Genomic DNA, 19,034 nt, shown 5'->3' on the forward strand with positions numbered 1-19,034 from the left:
TGAGATAGAGTGGAGGCCGGACAATAGCTTTGACATACAGAATAAGTATAGTAATTGGAAACCAGCTAAGGTAACACTGGTTTCTTGCATTGTGTATGTTAGGAAAGTTCTTGGAGAAGAAGATACACCAACCAATGACTGTAAAAGTCCCATCTGTTCCTTCCACCTTATACAGTTGCACACTTGTGAAAGATCATGCCCTAACCTATCCTTGTAATAATTTGTTTCTCTAGCAGAAGGAGATGAGACCTGACCAAGCTGATAACCCAAGCTAATTGATAAATACTAAGTAGACACCCTGAGGAATACCCAAAGTCCTAGAATACATACTTGCCATGTCACAGCATGAGCTAGGGCTTTTTAGTTGAGAAAAAGTTGAGAAAGGAGTGGGGCCATGACAGTGGTGTATAAAATTATGCATGGTATGAAGGAAGTAGATAGGGAGAAGCTTTTCTCCCTGTCTCATAATACTAGACCCAGGGTCATCCTATGAAGCTGCTTTGCGGAAGATTTGGAACACATAAAAGGAAGTATTTCTTCACACAGAGCCTAGGTAAACCAGGGAATTCACTAACCCAACATGTAGTGATGGCCACCAATTTAAATTATCTCCAGTATCAGAGGCAGTGTTAGTATTAGACAGTTTCATGGAGGATAAGGCTATCGGTGACTACTATTCATGATGGCTATAAATTCCTCCCAGTATCAGAGGCAGTGTACCTCTGAATAGCACTTGCTGTGGAACACAAGCAGAAGGGTTCTGTTGTGTTCATGCCCTGCCTGGCTTGTGGCCTTCCCACAGGCATCTGGTTGGCCACTGTGTGAATAGAATTCTGGACTAGATGGACCTTTAGTCTGATCCAGCACAACTTTTCTTATGGGATTGTGTGGCTATCAGTGCTAAGCTTGCATTGCTAGGCTATGCTATGCTTGCATAGACTTTTCAGTTTCTTCCTATATCCTTAAACTCTCGAGCCAAAGAATGCCCTTAAAGGCACTTTAATATTGTGTGTTTGGTGGTGGGTCTTGTACTAGTCTCAACCAGCGCACTGCACATGTGTCTCTCTACATCAGAACAGATAGGTTGCTCATACCCACACTTGGGCTGGAGCCAAAGTGGCAGCAACTGCCCTCCTGCCAATATCAGCCTACAGGGAAGGGCATGCTTTTTCCAATGTTTGTGATCTCTGTAACAATGGTGAGACTGTTGAGTAACAACCCCAAAGGCTGACAACTAGATCCAGTGGTTATCCTTCCGGGGATATGTTTCTGAAAAGATATAGGCTAGAGCTGTGCGTGTACATACATACAGGTGTGCATATGTTCACACAGAGCTGTATTTTTAAGTATTCACTAGAACAGACATTCGCACAGCCAGATATTGAGGAACACATTCCTAAAATAACTATTACATTCATAGGCACTGTTACTCACCTGCCTGTATTGCATGGACACATGGATGTACGCAGCCAGACTCCCACAACATAAAGGTTTCCAATATAGCTGAAACACAGTGGCATTGTTTGCCCAATCGCTGGCAAATGCACAGTGTTATTGTGTGTGCCTTGAAAGCCTCGGTGCTTTATTCTCTGCAGACTGAATGGCAGCTGCGGGTAATAATAACACAAGATTAAAAAAGCCAACATTATAGGGGCATTTACAGCCCACTGGGAGAGTGAAATCTCAGTGTGGCTGAGCCGTGTCTCTAGTGATCCTTCATTTTTCCTGCTTGATAAGGAAATGATGGGCAGCTTTAGAGAAATGGCCACTGCAGCGCTCATGAAAGGGGGGAGCAAGTTGTCTGGACCATCGCCACAGTAAGTGGAGTGGGACAAATGAAAAAGCTTTCTGCAAATCAAATAGCTGCCTTGTCCTCTTTGTGTTGGGTGGGTGGGTTTGCAGGGAGAGTGACGGTGTTTTGATTACTTCCTTTGCAGACCAATGAAAAAGCAGAGACTGGCTTATTTCAATTCTGTCAGCCTTGATTGCTGCAATTTAAGGCCTCCTGCTGAGAGCCCCTAGTTTGTAACACCTTTGGTACTGTGGGCTTGGAAACCAAGGAGATCCATTCAAGGCCACCCAAGAACCTGACTACCCAAGCATGCATGGGGAATGGAGCTTCCCGCTGTGCTACAAAGCCAAATTGCATAGCATATTTCTCTCCCCTTCCCACAGTGACATCTGATGCATTTGAAGAGATCAGCTGCAAATACTGGGGAACCATTAATCATTCTGATACTGCTGATGTGCAACATGCTTTACACTCCTTATATCACATTTATTCCATTTTTACAGGTAGGGAGCTGTGGCTGAGTGACTGGCCACCCAGTGAATTCAAGCCCAAGTTGGATTTCTTTCAGCGTTACAGCTGCTGCACCTTGCTGGCTCATGCACTCAGTTTTCTATTGCCTGTACAGTGGTGGGTGGGCGGGTAGGATCAGATCCATTTTAGGTTCTGCTCCAACTTCTCCCCTTACATGCCTGAAGTGGCTCTGTTCTAGACATGTATCAGGAGGTGACCTCCTAACAAATATATAGATAGACACAGATATAGATAGATAGGCAGGCATGCACATGCTTTAGAAGAGTCTTTCAATATAACCTAATCACTTGTCACCACTACTATTGTGGTGGGGTGAGCCAAAGAGTGGATGAGAAAGCAGAGGCTTCTGGAGATAGAAGCATACATGGAAGGTGTAGGGGGTTTGCATTCATTAATGAGGGTAATTTTTGCCTAATTTAATGATTAATGAACTCCTGAATTAACACAAAATTAGATCTTTCAAAACAATAGGTATTTGGCAGCCACATGCTTTCTTTGTTCTTCAGCGTGGGAGTTCACATTCCCCCCATGTCGTAGCACTAGAATGAATGGAGAACAGTCTGTGGAAGTTTCCCTTCAGACACACACTACCGCTTTTAGTAGCAGCGAATAGAAACACACACTTCTGAACACTTCGTCTTGTTTAACTTTGGGAGTGTAACTAGCACTATCATTAGTCTTTTATAAAGAAGCAGGTATTTCCAGGTGCCTGTTCTCTTTGATGAAGGCAATACCTACATAAGTTCATGTAGGTATCTGGGCCTAGGAGTGGAAGATTCTTTAGGCGCAGGGGAGAAAAGTCATCTCATAGTTCTGCCCGAAGCTCAGACTGTTTGTTTCTCATTGAACCTCATTTTCTGCCTTCATTTTCTTTCCTTCAGGGCTTTGAGGTTATTTTAATGTCTGCATTTATGCTTTCCTCATTCCAGTGGCACAAAGCTCAAGATCAGTGGTTTAAAACAAGTAATACATTAAAAAGGTATTTCAAAAAGAGATTTAAAGCATGGGCAAGGCTGCAAAATCATCACGTCCAAACCAATTTAGGACTGATCCTCTATGACCCGCTGAGGGTGGGGAGAATCCTAGCCCTAAAGGACCTCCAAATATTCTTAAGAGTGGTTTCAGACAGAGGATTCCTAGTGCCACAATTCCAAATATATTGTGCAGTAATTCTGGTTTTTCTTCCTTGGTGGATGTTTTGTAAGTAGAAAAATGGTGGAAGAAGTGGGAAAACATCGGAGGGTTACAAGTTCAAAACAATGTTGTCTGGATTCTCCATTGAACTTTGTGAATGAGGCAGGACAATTGCATGACAAAAGCCTCATCTGAAAGAACCTTTAGTCTTAAACGCTTGCATTTCACTTCTGACACATTCTCCAGAAGGGGATTGCATTTCTCATTTTTTTTCCTCATTTAATCTCAGCACTTGTTTTGATAGTCCCAATATCTTGCTCTAAGGAAAATCTTCGTTCTTCAGGATGTAGCCAAGGACATAAATGAGGCAAGCAGATCTTGTCGGTTTCGTGATATGAACACATGTATGGTGATAAAAATCAGACTACACAGCTCAAGATTAAACTGCAAGGCTGTGAGAGAAGCTCACACTCTTGTATGCATGAAAAGAAAATGTGATCACTGCTGATCGCTGCGGTCTGTTGTTGATGCTGATGCTGCTTTGCTGAGCTCTGTCCATTTTTGCAAGCTGATTCCATTGAGCTTGAGTTTGCTTTGTTCGATATAAATCGTCCTTGCATAGTATTCATCTATTTGTTCCTTCCAGTGTCCTTGCCTCCACATCTTAGGTTATTCTGGGGCAAGTGGACTTTCTCTAGAGTTTTATTCTCCCCCCCCCCCCCCAGCATAATTGTGAATTTGTTAGTAGGCTTCCTTTTTCGTACATTCTGTATTATTTTGCATCATTTTACAACTGAGCTTTCCCCTTTGTACTTTATTAAGCAAGCCTCCTTTCGAACTCCAGTCATGGTCCAGGGAGTGGACTAGAGTCAACAATCGCAATATCTGATAGGAGAAACATCCCATTTAAAAACTGGATGTAGAATTTTGTTTTAGTTGGGAAATTCCTTCTCCCAGCTGAAATAACCTTTTAGCAATGCAACACCTCTCCTCTTCTACGCAAAGTTCCATCCTGTCAGTGCAGAAGGTACAAGTCAGGTGTGTCCTATAGTAAAACTACTTGCATGTCATTTCTCTGTTATGTATATTTGAATCTACACTGATCCATGATAAACAAATAGAGAAGCCTTTTGAGGTAGGACCAGTAGCTACCTCAGGGTTTGTACTAGATGTAGTACCTTTGGCACGATCGAGTTCCTTTGTGCCGGTAAGGACTGCTTCACACACATCTGGAAGGGCTTGAGAATTGCTTCTGTACTGTACGATCCACCAAGACTACACCATATGTGTGGATGCCAGCACCATATGCACAGGCATGGCTGGCAAGGTGGATGAGATTGGCCATGTCAATGTTGTCAAGGTATTTATATACAGCCATGTGGAGTTGCACCATGGGCCCCAAGTGGCTCCCATGCTGCTCAAGAGAGGCCTAAGCCACTCATTTTAAGTTGTTAAATACTTTCTAGAAAAATAAGTGGGAAAATATTAAGCACACTAAGTAAGCATTACTTTAGGAATGGCAGGAATGAGAAGGGGATTACTCTGAAACTAACCATGAAACCTGGTGTTTTGTTTTGGTTTTTACAAGAGACTTTTCATCAGTAACACTGATATATTCCCAGCTGACAACTTCCTTGTCTCCCTTCTTTCTCTTTGCCTCTGGGCCTCCTGCTTCAGTATGACTTGGTTCCAAACAGACAATACTTTTCTGGCAGATAACTGGACACCCAAGCAGTTGGGCTGGTATCTATCACAAACAGACATTCATGCTGCACAGTGAAGTGAATTACAAGAAGCAACTAGTACCATTCGTCAAAAAACAGAGGAAGAAAAATCTGTCCAAGTCATGTCCAGAAGATACAAATGCAGCACATTTATTAAGAGTGGATGTTGGGGGTTTTTTTTTTTAAAAAAATCTTGCTTTGTGTATTTTAAACTGTTCAAGTTAAGCAACTCACCTCACGTCTTGTTTCTAAAAAGACTGCCACTAAACTAATGGCTACCACCAGTCTCTACCAAATCATGCTTCTCTAACTGGAGGTTTGAAATCAGGAAAAAAGAGAGATCCCTATGATTGATTGACATTGTCCATCCCAGAAGTCATTGAATGCGCTACAAAACTAGGAACAGAATAGCAGCAAGCGAAATAAACTTTTCAATCCTGGGGAGGTTCTCAGAGTCCTTGAATTGTTTTAACACAAGCAAATGGTTGAGAAATTGTTGCTATGGGTTTGGCACTGGTTTTTCCTTCATATGCTTAGTATTTTATTCAAGCCCACCTCTCTCTCTCTGCCTTGAAGTCTCTTTTTAGTCATAGTGCATATTAAGTGGTTGCTTATTCACCACAAAAAAAGAAATTTGTACCTGTATCGAAGAGTGAAAACAATTTATTCTGTGCGTGGCCAGGGTCTATGATAGGATTGTGGTGATATTTCTTCCAGTCTTTCTGAATTGTGGAAGTTTCTACTTATTGGCCTGGTTCAGACAACACACTAAACCATGCTGCTTAACCACAAAATGGTTAAGGGAATGCATTGCATTCCCTTAACCATTTTGTGGTTAAGCAGCATGGTTAACGTGTTGTCTGAACCAGGCCATAGTTAATTTTCATTTAGATCTCAGATGGGGAACCTGTGACCCTCCTGACCCTCCATCAACCCAAGCCAGTATGACCATAGATCAAGGATGATAAGAGTTATAGTCTAATAACATCTGGAGGTCCACTGGTTCCCCACCCCTGATTTAGAAGGTCCTTTCCTTGTGCTAGGTGCTTTACAATCATTCTTATTCATCTTTGTAACCACTTTCTGAATTAGACCATTATGATTGTAGTTTGCACCATGGTATCTAATGTAAGACAGGGACATGACTAATGGAACTTTACCTAGTTGTGCACTTTTCTCCTTGTGTGTCGTTGTTCTTTGGCATTAGAAGAAATGAGCTTATTCAGATGATGAAAACAGTGACTGGATCTGCTCCTGTTACTTTTAGAACAGGCATAGGCAACCCTTTTAGGCCTATGGGCTCATTTGGAAATTTGAGCAAATGTCCTGGTCACCACCACAAAATGGGCACTCTGCAGATGAAATAATCAACTTGCAGCCACCTGCCATTTTTATTTCCTAAGAATGCCTCTGAGCCTCACGTGTGGCCCGGAAGCATTCATGGGAAAAGAAGATGAGAACTGGTAGAAGTCCTCACTTTGCTTTGAAGTGTAGGGCACCTCGGGGGATGGCAAGGAACATGTTCTTGAACCATGCTATTTTCTGAAAGTACATGCAAATATAATAATAATAATAATAATAATAATAATAATAATAATAATAATAATGACGACATACACAACATTCGCCAAGAAAAGGCCAGTGGAAGAAACTCCAGGAACAGCTCTAGAGTTCATTTCTTCCTAAGACAGATCTTTGTGCATTGAAGTTTTCCTGTTATATAATGAATGTCTCTCCAGACATTTGGTGTGACTTGCCGTAGCGCACCCATCTCTTTAAAAAACAGAACTTAATGTCAAAATCTTTCTAGAGAGACATTTGTTTCAGAAGTGAAGCTTGTGTGTTCCTTCATAAATAGAGAGAGTTTAATCTTAGCAGTAACCCAGTTTGTCATCTTGCTCACATCATAATCCTGACAGCATCAGTCTGCTACATTCCTGAACTTGGCTGCCTCTGCTCTCCCAGGGCCCATCAGGCAGGATTTTGGAGCACAGCAGGCAAGGCAATCTGACTTGCTTTCCCTTTTCAGGGGACGGGTGGGTCCTTGTATGTTTGGGATATCTCAGATATAAGCAGGCCGAAATAGCTCGATTTCTATGCCTCTGGGTCTAGATGAAGATTTCGTCAGGGGTCTGAGATAGGTAGTCCAGCTCAGAGAGAACATCCCTGTTCCCATGGCCTTGTTTGTGCAGTTGAATGATTTCCCATCATGCATGATGTAAATTCACCCATAGAGCAAAACCTCTAGCTGGAAGTGTGCTAATATTGACGGTAGTCTTTCTTAGGGAGCTACAGCTAGATGCTCCTTGGTGTGCTCTCGCCGCCTCTCATTGCTTCCACCTTTGCTGACATGCTCTCCTTCTGCCAAGGAGACGAGGGAGCAACATCAGCACCTGTAGGAACGAGATGAATACGGCTATCATACAAATAAAATTACTGCCTGCCGAATGGCAACAGCTTAATGAAAATGTGAAGTGTTAAACAAATAAAGGCAGTCGAGCTCGTAATACTTCAGGGTGAAATTTCACTATATCACTGAGCAGAAATAGAATTAGGAATGCCATCCAAGGATATTCCTCTTTGAGACACACACACACACGCCGTGCTGCATTCACTATATGAGTGTGAAGTGCAAAAAGTACTATTCTTGCTCAAGGTTTAGAAATGTCAACCAAGCAAGAGCCAAGAGATGAAACACACAGGAATTTCAAACATGTTTAAATTGAAACGAACTCAGTTTTGGGTAGCAACATTCGTGGATGTATTTCTCTCTCTAGATTTCTCGCTCAAATGTTACAGGGGGTGCAGGTGTGTGTTTGTTTGTTTTTTAAGAAATTGAAGTGGTGATATTGCTACTACTGTATATTGAATCTGCAGTCTTAGTATCTTAATGGGGGAAGGTTGTCTCGTATTTCATTTGTTTTAAAATGAGCTGAGTGCCACACCTTTCAGATAAATCAGGGCAAAGGGGAGGGGAAAGTCTTCCAAGCCTGCTGCTGTTGTCCTGCTGCTGCCTAGAGGCAATAGGGGGTGCATTTCTGCCGTGCCTGTCCTAAGAATCGTCGTTCACCCAGTGGTCTTTGCAAAGTTACCTCCCAGCCTCCATTTTTCCAAGCTCTCAATGCTTGTGCACACAGACACGTGCAAATGGATACATGTAGACGCAGAGGGTTGTTGCGCGTCTAGCATTCTGCAAAATAAAAGCTCCCGGTTTTTCTACTTGCCCTTTTATTCTGTAACCCGTTTGTGGTTACATTGTGTAGAAATAAGGTTCTGTTGTGTCACTCAGTGATTTTCTGTTCCTTTTAGCCTTTGGAAGAGAGGGTATTCCTCCCATTGTTGCTGCTAGCAGAGGTCTTAGTCATAAATACTTCTAAAGCCCCTTTTAATCCCCTTAAAACTGGAGTGAAATCTGTGCAGGTTTTCATTATTCCACTTTAGAAAACATCATGTACCAACTGGATTCCTTTATCCCTCCTGGGGTCTAGGGGGACTCTGAGAACAGTGGGGGTTAATCCAATTGCACTAGGAAAGAGTAGTCAAAGTTCTCTATTGCTTTATAAACCCTTTATTTCCATTCCTGTGAAGTAGGTGGTAGAGATTGTTGTGCTTTATACTCTGCGTTTCTAGGGAGGTGTGGAATCATTGTTTATACTGTAAAAGGGAGAAGGCAACTGCATTTTAAAGCAATCTTGACTGGTGGTAGTGGAGCCATTTCAGACCACCAGAGACAAAGCAACTTGTCACAGCAGCTGTTACAATCCCATTTCCTCCAGCCAGATTAACAATTTAAAGATTTATCTGTGATCAGGATTAGGGTTCTGGTGGTTAATGTTTTGCCCTGTCGGAAACCCCTCATCTCACCTCTTCTCAGCTGTGCCGCCTAAATCCTTTATACTGATGCGGAGGGCTGGTTTTTTTGGCTCCTCTGGTGTGCAGTGATGACCTACACCAGCCTTCCCCAACCTGGTGCCCTCCAGATATGTTGGACTGCAACACCCATTTGGCCATGCTGGCTGGAAATGATGGGAGTTGCAGTCGAAGATATCTGGAGGGCACTAGGTTGGGGAAGGCTGACCTACACACACTGAAGTTGGAGGCTTAGTTTAGGATTTTTCATACAGTTCAAGGCAGTTTGAAAGGGAAATAGCCACCTGTGGTGTGTCCTCATGTTTCTGCCCTCTTTGCTGAGTTGTCTCAAAAACCTGCAAAACATGTTTGATCAGAGGTCACAGAGGCACAAAACAAATGTCTGAATACCATATAAAATTATGCTTCTTTCAAAGTTTTTCAGCTATTTATAAATGATCATCTGTCTCCAGCATTACTTAGGAGTAAGCCCTATCAAATTTAGTGGGATTTACTTCCAAGTATAAATGGATGGGATCAGGCTGGACTTCTACAGTCCTATGTGCACTTACCTAAGAGTACGTCCCATCGAACTCCATGGGACTGATGAGTACACATACATAGGATTAGGTCATGTGTTATTTAATAAAACTGAGTCTGGACTCATGGGTTGTTCTTGGGTATTTCATACTATTACTTTGCAGACAGTAATAAAAGCTAAGAATATTAATCTCCTAACTTACAGGAATGTTGTGAAGATGACTGAGATACGGATTATAAAGTACTTTGTACATTGAATATCCTGTATAAATGATAAATAATCCCTTGCTGCTTTTTAAAAGTGGGAACAAAGGAACATTGGCAAAAGAAACATTTTCACTGTGTGTGCTTGTATATGTTCTTCACTGCTAGACAAAAGTGAGATCTTCACAACAACTATAAGCAATGTCAGTCTAGCCTGGTGGGTTGTTTTTTTTAAATAGTGGAAACGTGATTAAATACAATTAACATTAATTTAATGCTTCTTTAACTCATATGTTTTGGCAATGCCCAGTAGTTGCCCCCTTTTGGGAGGAGGTTGTAATAAGGATGAACTTCGTACTGAAACAATCTATAATATGGAATAATGTACATCTCTTCCTAAATTACCTACCAGCTTCTTGGAAGTTAACACATGGTCAGCGCAGATGGATCTTCAGAGCCCTTATGACAGCCAAAAGACTTATATTATCACATTGGAAGGACAAATTCACACCTCCCATAATGCAATGGATAACCTAATAACATTATCAACTTTTGAACAAGTGTTATATAGACTCAACTTGCAAGTGGATAAATATACAGATATTTGGTCTGCTTTTCTTGAAACCTTTGTATAACTCTCTCCCTTTTTTTACGGTTCATATGATGGAAATGATAATTTTATATATACAATGTATGGTGTTTTTCTCCCCGTTTTCATGATGTATTTTCTGTTTTGTTTGTTGATATTCACAATTTAAAAAGTTTTTTTTTTTTTTAAAAAAAAATGATTTAGTGAAAGCAGCCTCCGTATTGATGCCAGTGCTAATTAGCAGTCATTGTCACAGTAATGACTTAGGGCAGAATTATGTTCATTCTTTTCTTTCCCCAGTGCTTTCCAGCTTGCATCCGTCTGTAATAGCAGTTTTGTTCTTTGCAGTGAATCATTGGAGAATGTTGCTTTGGGGGTCCAGGCTTGGGTGTCTTTCTTTAACAGTTTTCTGGGAATTGTGGAGGCTCGCAATTGCTGAGAAATGCATCCTATGAATGGACTAATGATTTAGGCTCTCTCTGGGTGATAATGGTGATCAGAGCAATTGTCCTAGGGAAATCAATACGTTATAATGCATGAACTAACAGGTGAATCTTAGAATAGCTAGAGATTAGCAGGTGATGTGGATTATTCTGTAGCGTACAGGTGCCGGGGGATGTAGCTGTATTGCTATAGTCTTTCTTTATTCCTTTTTCTAGTGTCCCATGGGAAAATAAATGATTAAGCAGGAAGGCTCTTATTAAGACATGGTCCATCCCAACTCAACCATACAACAGGGCTGTTGTGCTGAAGTGATGGTCTCTGTGGCATTCAGGACACAAAAGAAGCAATATAACTAGCACAACATTCTGCTGACATTCTCAGTCAAATTATTTGGGTATCCATTTGTGGATGGATGTAATGGAGGCTGCCTTGCAGAGAGAAATTGCAGGGAAAGTCAGTCAGGTCACAGACTTGAGAAAATTGAAACAAAGACCCTTCTCAGGGGGAGGGGGGAGGAGGAGGTGAAGGAAAACAAGTGAATGTTTTGAAATAAACTATGTAAACGGGGTGATTTTTCACTTAAGAATGCCTCCAGGCCTCCAAATTGCTGTGTCCTCAGGCAAAACAAAAAGCAAATATTCAGGGCCATTTATGCCCGACAGGACAAAATGGAGACCTTGTGCATATTACACATTTGTCGGGATTCAATTCTGTGGTCCAAGTGAGCGTTCCTTTATAGTTATCTCTGGCGTGGTTCTCAGGTCCAAACAACTCATTACAAGCGGTTGTTTGTAACTTTCTACAACCATTCTTTTAAAAATGAAAAGCCACTGAGGGAGCCTGTGATCCCAAGCAGAGTTCCAATAGGGAAGGTTGGGCTGCTTAAATCTTTCACCTCGGGCTGTTTTCCTACTAAAAATCAGCCCCAACTGCTTTTCTTTCTATGGGGGGCAAATGATTTGGGGACCTGGAACATTTACCTTTCAGGGGGAAAAGCAGCTGGATGGGGCAACATTTAGCAGGAAAATGGCCAGAAGTGAAAGGATTAAGCAGCCCTCCCTACTGTTAGTGTGCCACTCAAGTTTGTAACTCCCACATCTTCTTTTGTTTTTGTTGTTAAATTCCAGTGGTAAGTTGCCCACAACTGCACAAACATGTAGTTCAGCCCTCACTTCAGGTGGAAAATCTGTGACTGGACTATGCTACTGTAGAGAGGGACTTATGCAATTAACTACATTTTCGTACAAAATATTTCCCAGCACATACGAAAACCGATGTCAGGGAGAAACCTAGAACTCTTCCCGTGGAGCAGAAGCTATAGGGGAAAACGTAGTGCAATGGTAGAATATTTTCCTAATGGGTCTACTTTTCTCCTCCACACCAATCAGGATACTCAGAGTCCCATGCTACAACGGTGCAGTCTAGGTGCAGTGTGTAACGCTGAAGTATTTATGAACAGAATTGTCCCATCCCCCCAGCTTACAAAATCAACTTGTTATATATTGTGCAGAATGGTAAGCTGTGATGTTTAATGAAGCTGTGAAACAAAACAAAATCTTGTACCGTAACTGTGCAAACTGTCTCAAGCGGCAAGATTTCCATATCTTACCCAAGAGCTGAAGTACTCCTGGTGCAAATTCAAGAGTTGTACAATGACTGTGGCAGCCCTAGCAATCAAGTGCTGTTCAGGGAAAAGGTGGATTGAAACTCAGATGGATGCAATGACCACCTTTGTGCAGATGGCTTTTGCACTGGCCAGATATTCACCCTTGTTGTTGTTTTAGCAACCAAATGACTGATCTGTACCCGATTGTGAATGTTTCTATAGGCTGGAAGAAGATGGAAGATTTGCGGCATTGGGAAATAATTTTTGTACAGATCAAGTACAGCCTGGTGAAATCCTTCTTTAAAAAGTAGCATCAATCATAACCACTAAAAGGAGAATTTGGCTCCATGGCCATAGCTTCTTCAGCCACTTGCTATTGAGGTAGCTTTTTGCCAGCCTTAGTAATGGATATTGTGATTACTCTTCCTCATTAAAGTAAGTGGATAGTTGAATTGCTCCTGGCTGGTTCTGACCAAAACCCAGAGTGGATTCACCACTGATGTTGGAACCACCAGCCTCTACAGATCAGAGTGTAAGCAGACATCTCCAGTTCAAGCTGCTGAACCACAAAAGAACCTTCAGTCAAGAACCATTCCTAACCACTAACTTGTATAATACACACATTGCTTTGTGGCTGTTGTCAGGCTCACTAAATGAGAAGAGGCTATGTATTTATTTAGCCAACTTCTTAGCCACCTTTCAAGGCTATAGTCTTTTCATGGCAACTTGCACTATAGAAACAACAGAACTATCATATTGATAAAATGTTAAATATAAACTTTTTTTTTTTAAAAAAAAACCCAATTACAATAAAATACAATTTCAAAATAACCATCAGCAGCAAATACAATAAGAAAATTCAATTAAAGCCCAGGGAGAGCTTGTGAGGTTTTAAAATCCTCTTAAAAGCAGCCATAGATGCTGTAAACCGCCCAGAGAGCTTCGGCTGGGGGGCGGTATATAAATGTAATAAAATAAATAAATAAATAGATGGGACCTGCTGTATATCTCTCAGGAGGGAATTCCATAGGGTAGAGGCTATGACTACCCAGAAGGTTAGCAACCCCTGAGCCCTCTGTTTGGAACTTACACCTCACCATCCCTGTGGTTTATACTGATTTTCACTGCCATGAGTAAAGCCGGAGGGTGGGGGATTGTAGAATCCACCCTACAGTGGACTTGGAAGACCAGGTATTTCCTGGCCTGCTGTACAGATTGTCTCCAGCAATCAAGCTCCATTACAAGGCCAATTAATGATAATTGCATCTGTCCCATCTTCCAGGAGAGCTGGCCTGTACCTGGAGACGGCATCTTGCCTCCTTCCTTGTATGGCTCCTTCCCTTCTGAAGAATTACATACTGGCTCCTGAATCTCCTAATATATTTCTCAAAAAAAATGGAATGAAAACTGCTTCTGGGATTAGGAATATGGCTGCCCAACGGCCAAGCCTTGCCATCTTAAGCATGTAATAGGAGATGTAGCACATATATATGAGAAAAGTTTGTTATGGACTTTATCCAGCTACTTTATCCAGCTCATCTCTGTATTGTGCGATTCTCCTCCTAGTACCTCCACACTGCCCTCACCCACCCAAAAGAAAATGGAAGGTTAATGGTGCACCAATGTCTGCATATTTACTTACAGGCATCTTGGAATTAACTGAGATGTCAATAGCCATACTACTCATCTAGTGGTTCTTGGTAGTGTGGGTGAAGAGATCCACAATTTTGGGCTCACTTTGGTAGCCAGGTCAAAAGAGATGGTGGCCAGGACCCTGTCCCTTCACTTGTCACTGATGCCATGCACTTAGAGACCATCCTCTGCTCTTCTCCCCAGCTCAACAACTGGAACCGGAAAGGACAGCGAGGGCTGTGGCCAGACATCAGGGAAGGCCCAAGCCATGCTGCTGCCAAGTCAACATTGCACAGCATCCAAGACTGGTCAAGTTATTTTGGCACCTGAGGCAGATAATCCCACAAGTGCCTCTTCCCATTCCTGGCAGTAAAAATATAACAATAATGTCAAATAACTATTTCCTGCCCTTTCTGAACACTCACGATCAGCCGCAGCTGCCTCATTCTCCCAGACTGTAGGGTGGGAGGCAGCAGGGGTTGGCATATAACTTCCCAGGATGATCCCAGCACACCCATTTAACTCCAGAGTTGTATGGAAAACTGGTGCATATCGTGCTCCCCAGGAGGTGCTGGCACACCTGCCATGGTAAGCATGGCAAGCAAAAAATGTGGAAGCCGGTCTAGGCGGTATGCATACAAATGCATTCCGTCTTGTAGCAAATCTGCCCCACTCGAAAGCACAACCCATTCTACCATTCCTGAACTTTATGACGTTAGCACATGTGCCCACAAACGGTTGAGGTCTTGGACGCATTGTTATAGGTAGCATTGCAATCTTACGTGTATCTACATGTATAGCGGATACAATCTTGAGGCATTTTTAAAATATAACACGGTTCTGAAAGCAGCAGTTCTTTATTGGTTTGGAGAATTTGTGTGAAGCCTCTGCTACTTGATGCACATTATACTAGCAAGTAACAGTGGTTTAAATTGGAATCATGACCAACTTGACAAGGTGTCCAGTTGCATCTACTGTGCACCTAAGCAATCGCAAATTACATCCCACCAATGGAAGTACTAAAGAAACTGCTAGAGAAATGGCATGTATTTTTATTGATTGATTGGTTGATTCTTTCTATCATCTGTCTGTCTTTCTGTCTAAAGTATTATATTCCAGGGTGGTTTACAAAAGGAACAAAGCAATTAAAATGTAAATACAAAAATATAATAAGCAAAAAAGCCATAAAATCAGCATAAAACAGTCAGCAGGATTAACATTGCATCTAAAAAGCTTGTATTGAAAGCTTTTCAACCCTTCTAAGCAATGCCAGTCCCATAAACTTCATGAGGCCAACATGTCTTTTTTGGAGGAGGCGAAAATAACAATTAGTCCTTCCATCCACAACATGTTGCTCCTAGAAGTAATTTCATCAAGTTTCCATTGGGAGCAGCTTCTACTGATTGATAGTCCCATCAACTGCTTTTGTTTGCAGAAACCTTTTGGGATATGAGCTACAGATTAGGAAGCCAGTGGCTGGTCCTGTTTTTAGCCATCTTTAGGGACTGGTACTTGTTATCTGATAGTTCTGTGATGGAAATTTTTGTTTTGTTGTGTTTTTGACTCACAAGCTTCAACATCTCTCATCCACAGATCTATACAGACAATTTCTAGCAGAAGAATTTGTTGAGATGTGTCAGTTGATATTCTTTTTCCTGACATCTAAAAATAGAAGAACCCAGATTGTCACACATTTCAGAGACAACCATATTTTCTTAAAGGGAAAACCAACACCCCCAGAATTTTGTCTTGCAAGGCTTTGTTTATAAATGCATCATAATGCCGAAACTAACAACATGCTAAGCCATGGTTAGGCTGCTAAGCGTTTTGCAGCAAGTGACTAGTGAGCGTGTTTAAACCGTGGTTATGCAGCCACCATGGTTAGGAATGGTTCACACAAGACGCTAAGCCATAATGTTTAGCTCAAAATGCTTAACCATCAGCATGTTGTCTGAACAGGGCCACACAATGAATACTAGAATAGCCTTCTGCAGCCAGGTTCTATAGTTTTGATCTTGTGAAGAGCATATACTTCCAATGTGAACTTTTGTCTCTGGTGGCTTCTTCTGAAAGACCCAGTACTTCCAAGGAGTCCTAATCTGTCCCTGAGCCTTTGGGGACTCCCTACTGGCCATAACCCAGATGATGGCAGTGCAGTACCCCATAGATGCACTGGCACCAGCCAAGACATCCCAGTGTGCTTGTGAGGCCCCTTGTGCTGCCCTCCATTCACCTCCACTGCCCCCTTTATCTCTGGGTTGGCACTTTCCCCTGTCACTATTACAGTCAATGGAGTGATATTACTCCATTGAGTTCAACCCAGGTGGAGGAAAAGTGCCGTGGTGAAAAATGGCTTGAAGGGAGAAGAACGGAGTCCTTGGTGCTCGGTGGGCTTCCCCTCCCTCCAACTGTTTCTACCCACCTCTGTCAAAAGCAATGGAGCCAAAGTCACTCTATTGAATTTAATAGAAGTGGGGACAAAATCCAGAGGGGCCCCAGAAAAAGTGGGAATTCTGCCTCATTCATAGAATTTTACAACATTGTCTTGTGCTTGTAACTCAGCCATATTTTCCCAGTGCTTCTTCCATCTTTTTTCTTACCACAGAATCCATTAAAGAGGAAAGGATAGATTTTTCTGAACCTTGCCTTCTAATTGATAGTGCTAAGATCCCTTTGTCCGCATCGAATTGTAAGGTCTTTGGGATTGCCTTTTTACTGTTGCTCTGCAAAATGCCATATGTATTGATCACAAAAAGAGATTGTTGTGGCACTATAAAGGCCAACACATTTATTATATTGGTGGTGCTGTATAGCTAATTAATAATGATGATAAAAGTATCAACCTTCATGGTTTCAACATTTTTAATGAACTTTCCCCTCAGAAAGCAGGTTATAATGCTGCTGAGGACTTAGCGGTTGTGCTCTTTGTTTCAAATCTTGGTGCAAGTAATCTGTTGCTGCATTCCACGTTACATGGTCAGCCCAGCAGCTAAATAAGTAATGACACATCTCTTGTCTTTTTATCTCTCTCAGGAACTGTTGGTCCATTTTGATTAAAGCTCACCTGCTGGCAAAGTGCAGAATGCATGGGACCACAGAAGCTCTCAGGAGACCAGCATCCTCTTGGATTCATGCTGATAGAAATGAGTGCCTTCTGTCTGTAGGGGTCCACGAATCCATATCCAGATGCCTACACGTACCAGTCTTAATTGATGGATTTGGACTTGAAGAGGGTCCTGAGCAATGTTGGGGAAGGAATGCTCTGCAAAATGCATGTCGTCATCGTCACTATCCCTCTTTCACTGAGAGAAGCATTCCCATAAACTGATTTTGTCTCTAATGGGGCATACGTCAGAAACCTCCACTAAAAAGAAAAGAAAACACTTGTCATCTCTTTGATTTCACTGTTACACAAAATGTGTGTGTCAGGTGATGTTGCCTTTGTCCTTATTCTTCAGAATAAGACCTCTGAGAAATATGGGGAAATACTGATACAAATGTGTGCATGTGTGTGTGTTTGACACAGACTGAGGCATTCCTTCCCTTTCCTTCTAAAAGCTCCTTCCTAAGAACAATAAAGAGTGTTTCATGGTCACTATCTGCTGTCAGGTGTTTTTTGAATCAAAAGTTCAAGAACAGCTCCTCCTGCCTTTTGTTGCTGCCTTCATTGTCAGACTTGATCGCATCCCAGTCAGCGCTGAGAACATAAACACTGTTGAAAAATTAAAAATCTCATTTGTTTCATGCCAGGAACTGGCTTGGATTAGTTGGAAAGGTACAAACATCCTGGCTGGAAGAGAGAGTTCGCTGTGGTGAGCCAAAGAACAAAAAGATTCCACCATACGTCATGCTACAGCTCTTTGTGTCCCTTGCTGTAACACTCTCTTTGTGCCACTTGGTTTTGCCTTCCAAAATGCCCCTTAGTGGTTCAGAGGAGGCCACTGAAGTAAAGCATCTTGACTCAACAGGAACCAAGACATTCCAGACTGTTTGCTGTGAACTTCTATAATCAGTTTATTAGTTTAGTTTGGTTTATTGATATGCCACTTTTCCACAGTACACTGTGTCCAAAGTGGCTCACTGTAAACATCAGTTTATTAAAATACATTGAATTCCACTCTGTTCTTATAGATCAGGGGTTCAGGACCTCAGGCTCAGCAGCCAAAACCAGCCCTCCTGGGTTCCTAATCCAGCCCTTTGGGATTTCCCAGGTTTCCACGCTCCTTTCCTTGGCCCTGCCCCCTTTCCTCCAACCAACAATTGTTTGGTTGTTTCCTGGCTTTTGTGCATTTTTCAGTGAAGGTCGAAATGCCTCTCCTAAGGCTTAATGATGGGCAGTAAGAGCTTTAAGCTAAAATATGCTGGTATTTTTGGACGCACTTCTTTGGACCCACTGACCACTGGAATGCAGCCCCCCAAAGCTTCTCTGAAATGGAATTCAGTCCTCAGACTGAAAGAGGTTCTGCACCCCTGGTGCAGCCCCATAGTATCTTTATCTGGTGGCTTCCTGTGGCATGGAATCCTTTGCCCGCAATCCTGTGCCTGCACTTACTAGGGAGTAAGCAGTATTGAAACACACACAGGACTGAAACACGCACAGCTACCAAAGTTTTTCAAGATCAAAATTAACGAAACATGATAACGAGGTGGAAAAAAACCAGTCATTTCCACACATGGTGCGATCTGTCTATAAGTATAACTGACAAGCATTCACTCTTGCATTGGGAACAGGGAAAGGGTTTTTCCCCCTGTGAAGAGAAGCCATTTGGACCATAACCTTTTTGATGATCCAAGAGACAAGAGCTTACCCTATTTGGGGATTTTTACACTGCCTTTCTGCAAATGCTTTCAAAGTCGTGCACCATAAACATAAATAAAATATAAAAACACCATAATCTCAAATAATTTAAACACACACACACTCCATGTAGTTTTTTTAAAAAAGCTATACAAAATAATCAGAAGTAGCAGATATCCAAAACTGTCAGA

At 42.0% G+C, this 19,034-nt stretch overlaps 1 protein-coding gene across 1 annotated transcript in view; it reads left to right on the forward strand.

Annotated features, from left to right (window-relative positions):
* Window positions 1-17,640, forward strand: part of CHCHD6 (coiled-coil-helix-coiled-coil-helix domain containing 6) — a 214,713-nt gene extending 197,073 nt beyond the window's left edge. The window contains exon 9 of the mRNA XM_063121377.1: window positions 17,079-17,640. Within this exon, the coding sequence (XP_062977447.1) occupies window positions 17,079-17,102 (24 nt within the window). The 3' untranslated portion in view covers window positions 17,103-17,640. The remainder of the gene's footprint in view (window positions 1-17,078) is intronic.
* The last annotated feature ends 1,394 nt before the right edge of the window (window positions 17,641-19,034 follow it).

Source organism: Elgaria multicarinata, chromosome 3 (genome assembly GCF_023053635.1).
Source record: "Elgaria multicarinata webbii isolate HBS135686 ecotype San Diego chromosome 3, rElgMul1.1.pri, whole genome shotgun sequence".
Lineage (NCBI taxonomy): Eukaryota > Metazoa > Chordata > Lepidosauria > Squamata > Anguidae > Elgaria > Elgaria multicarinata.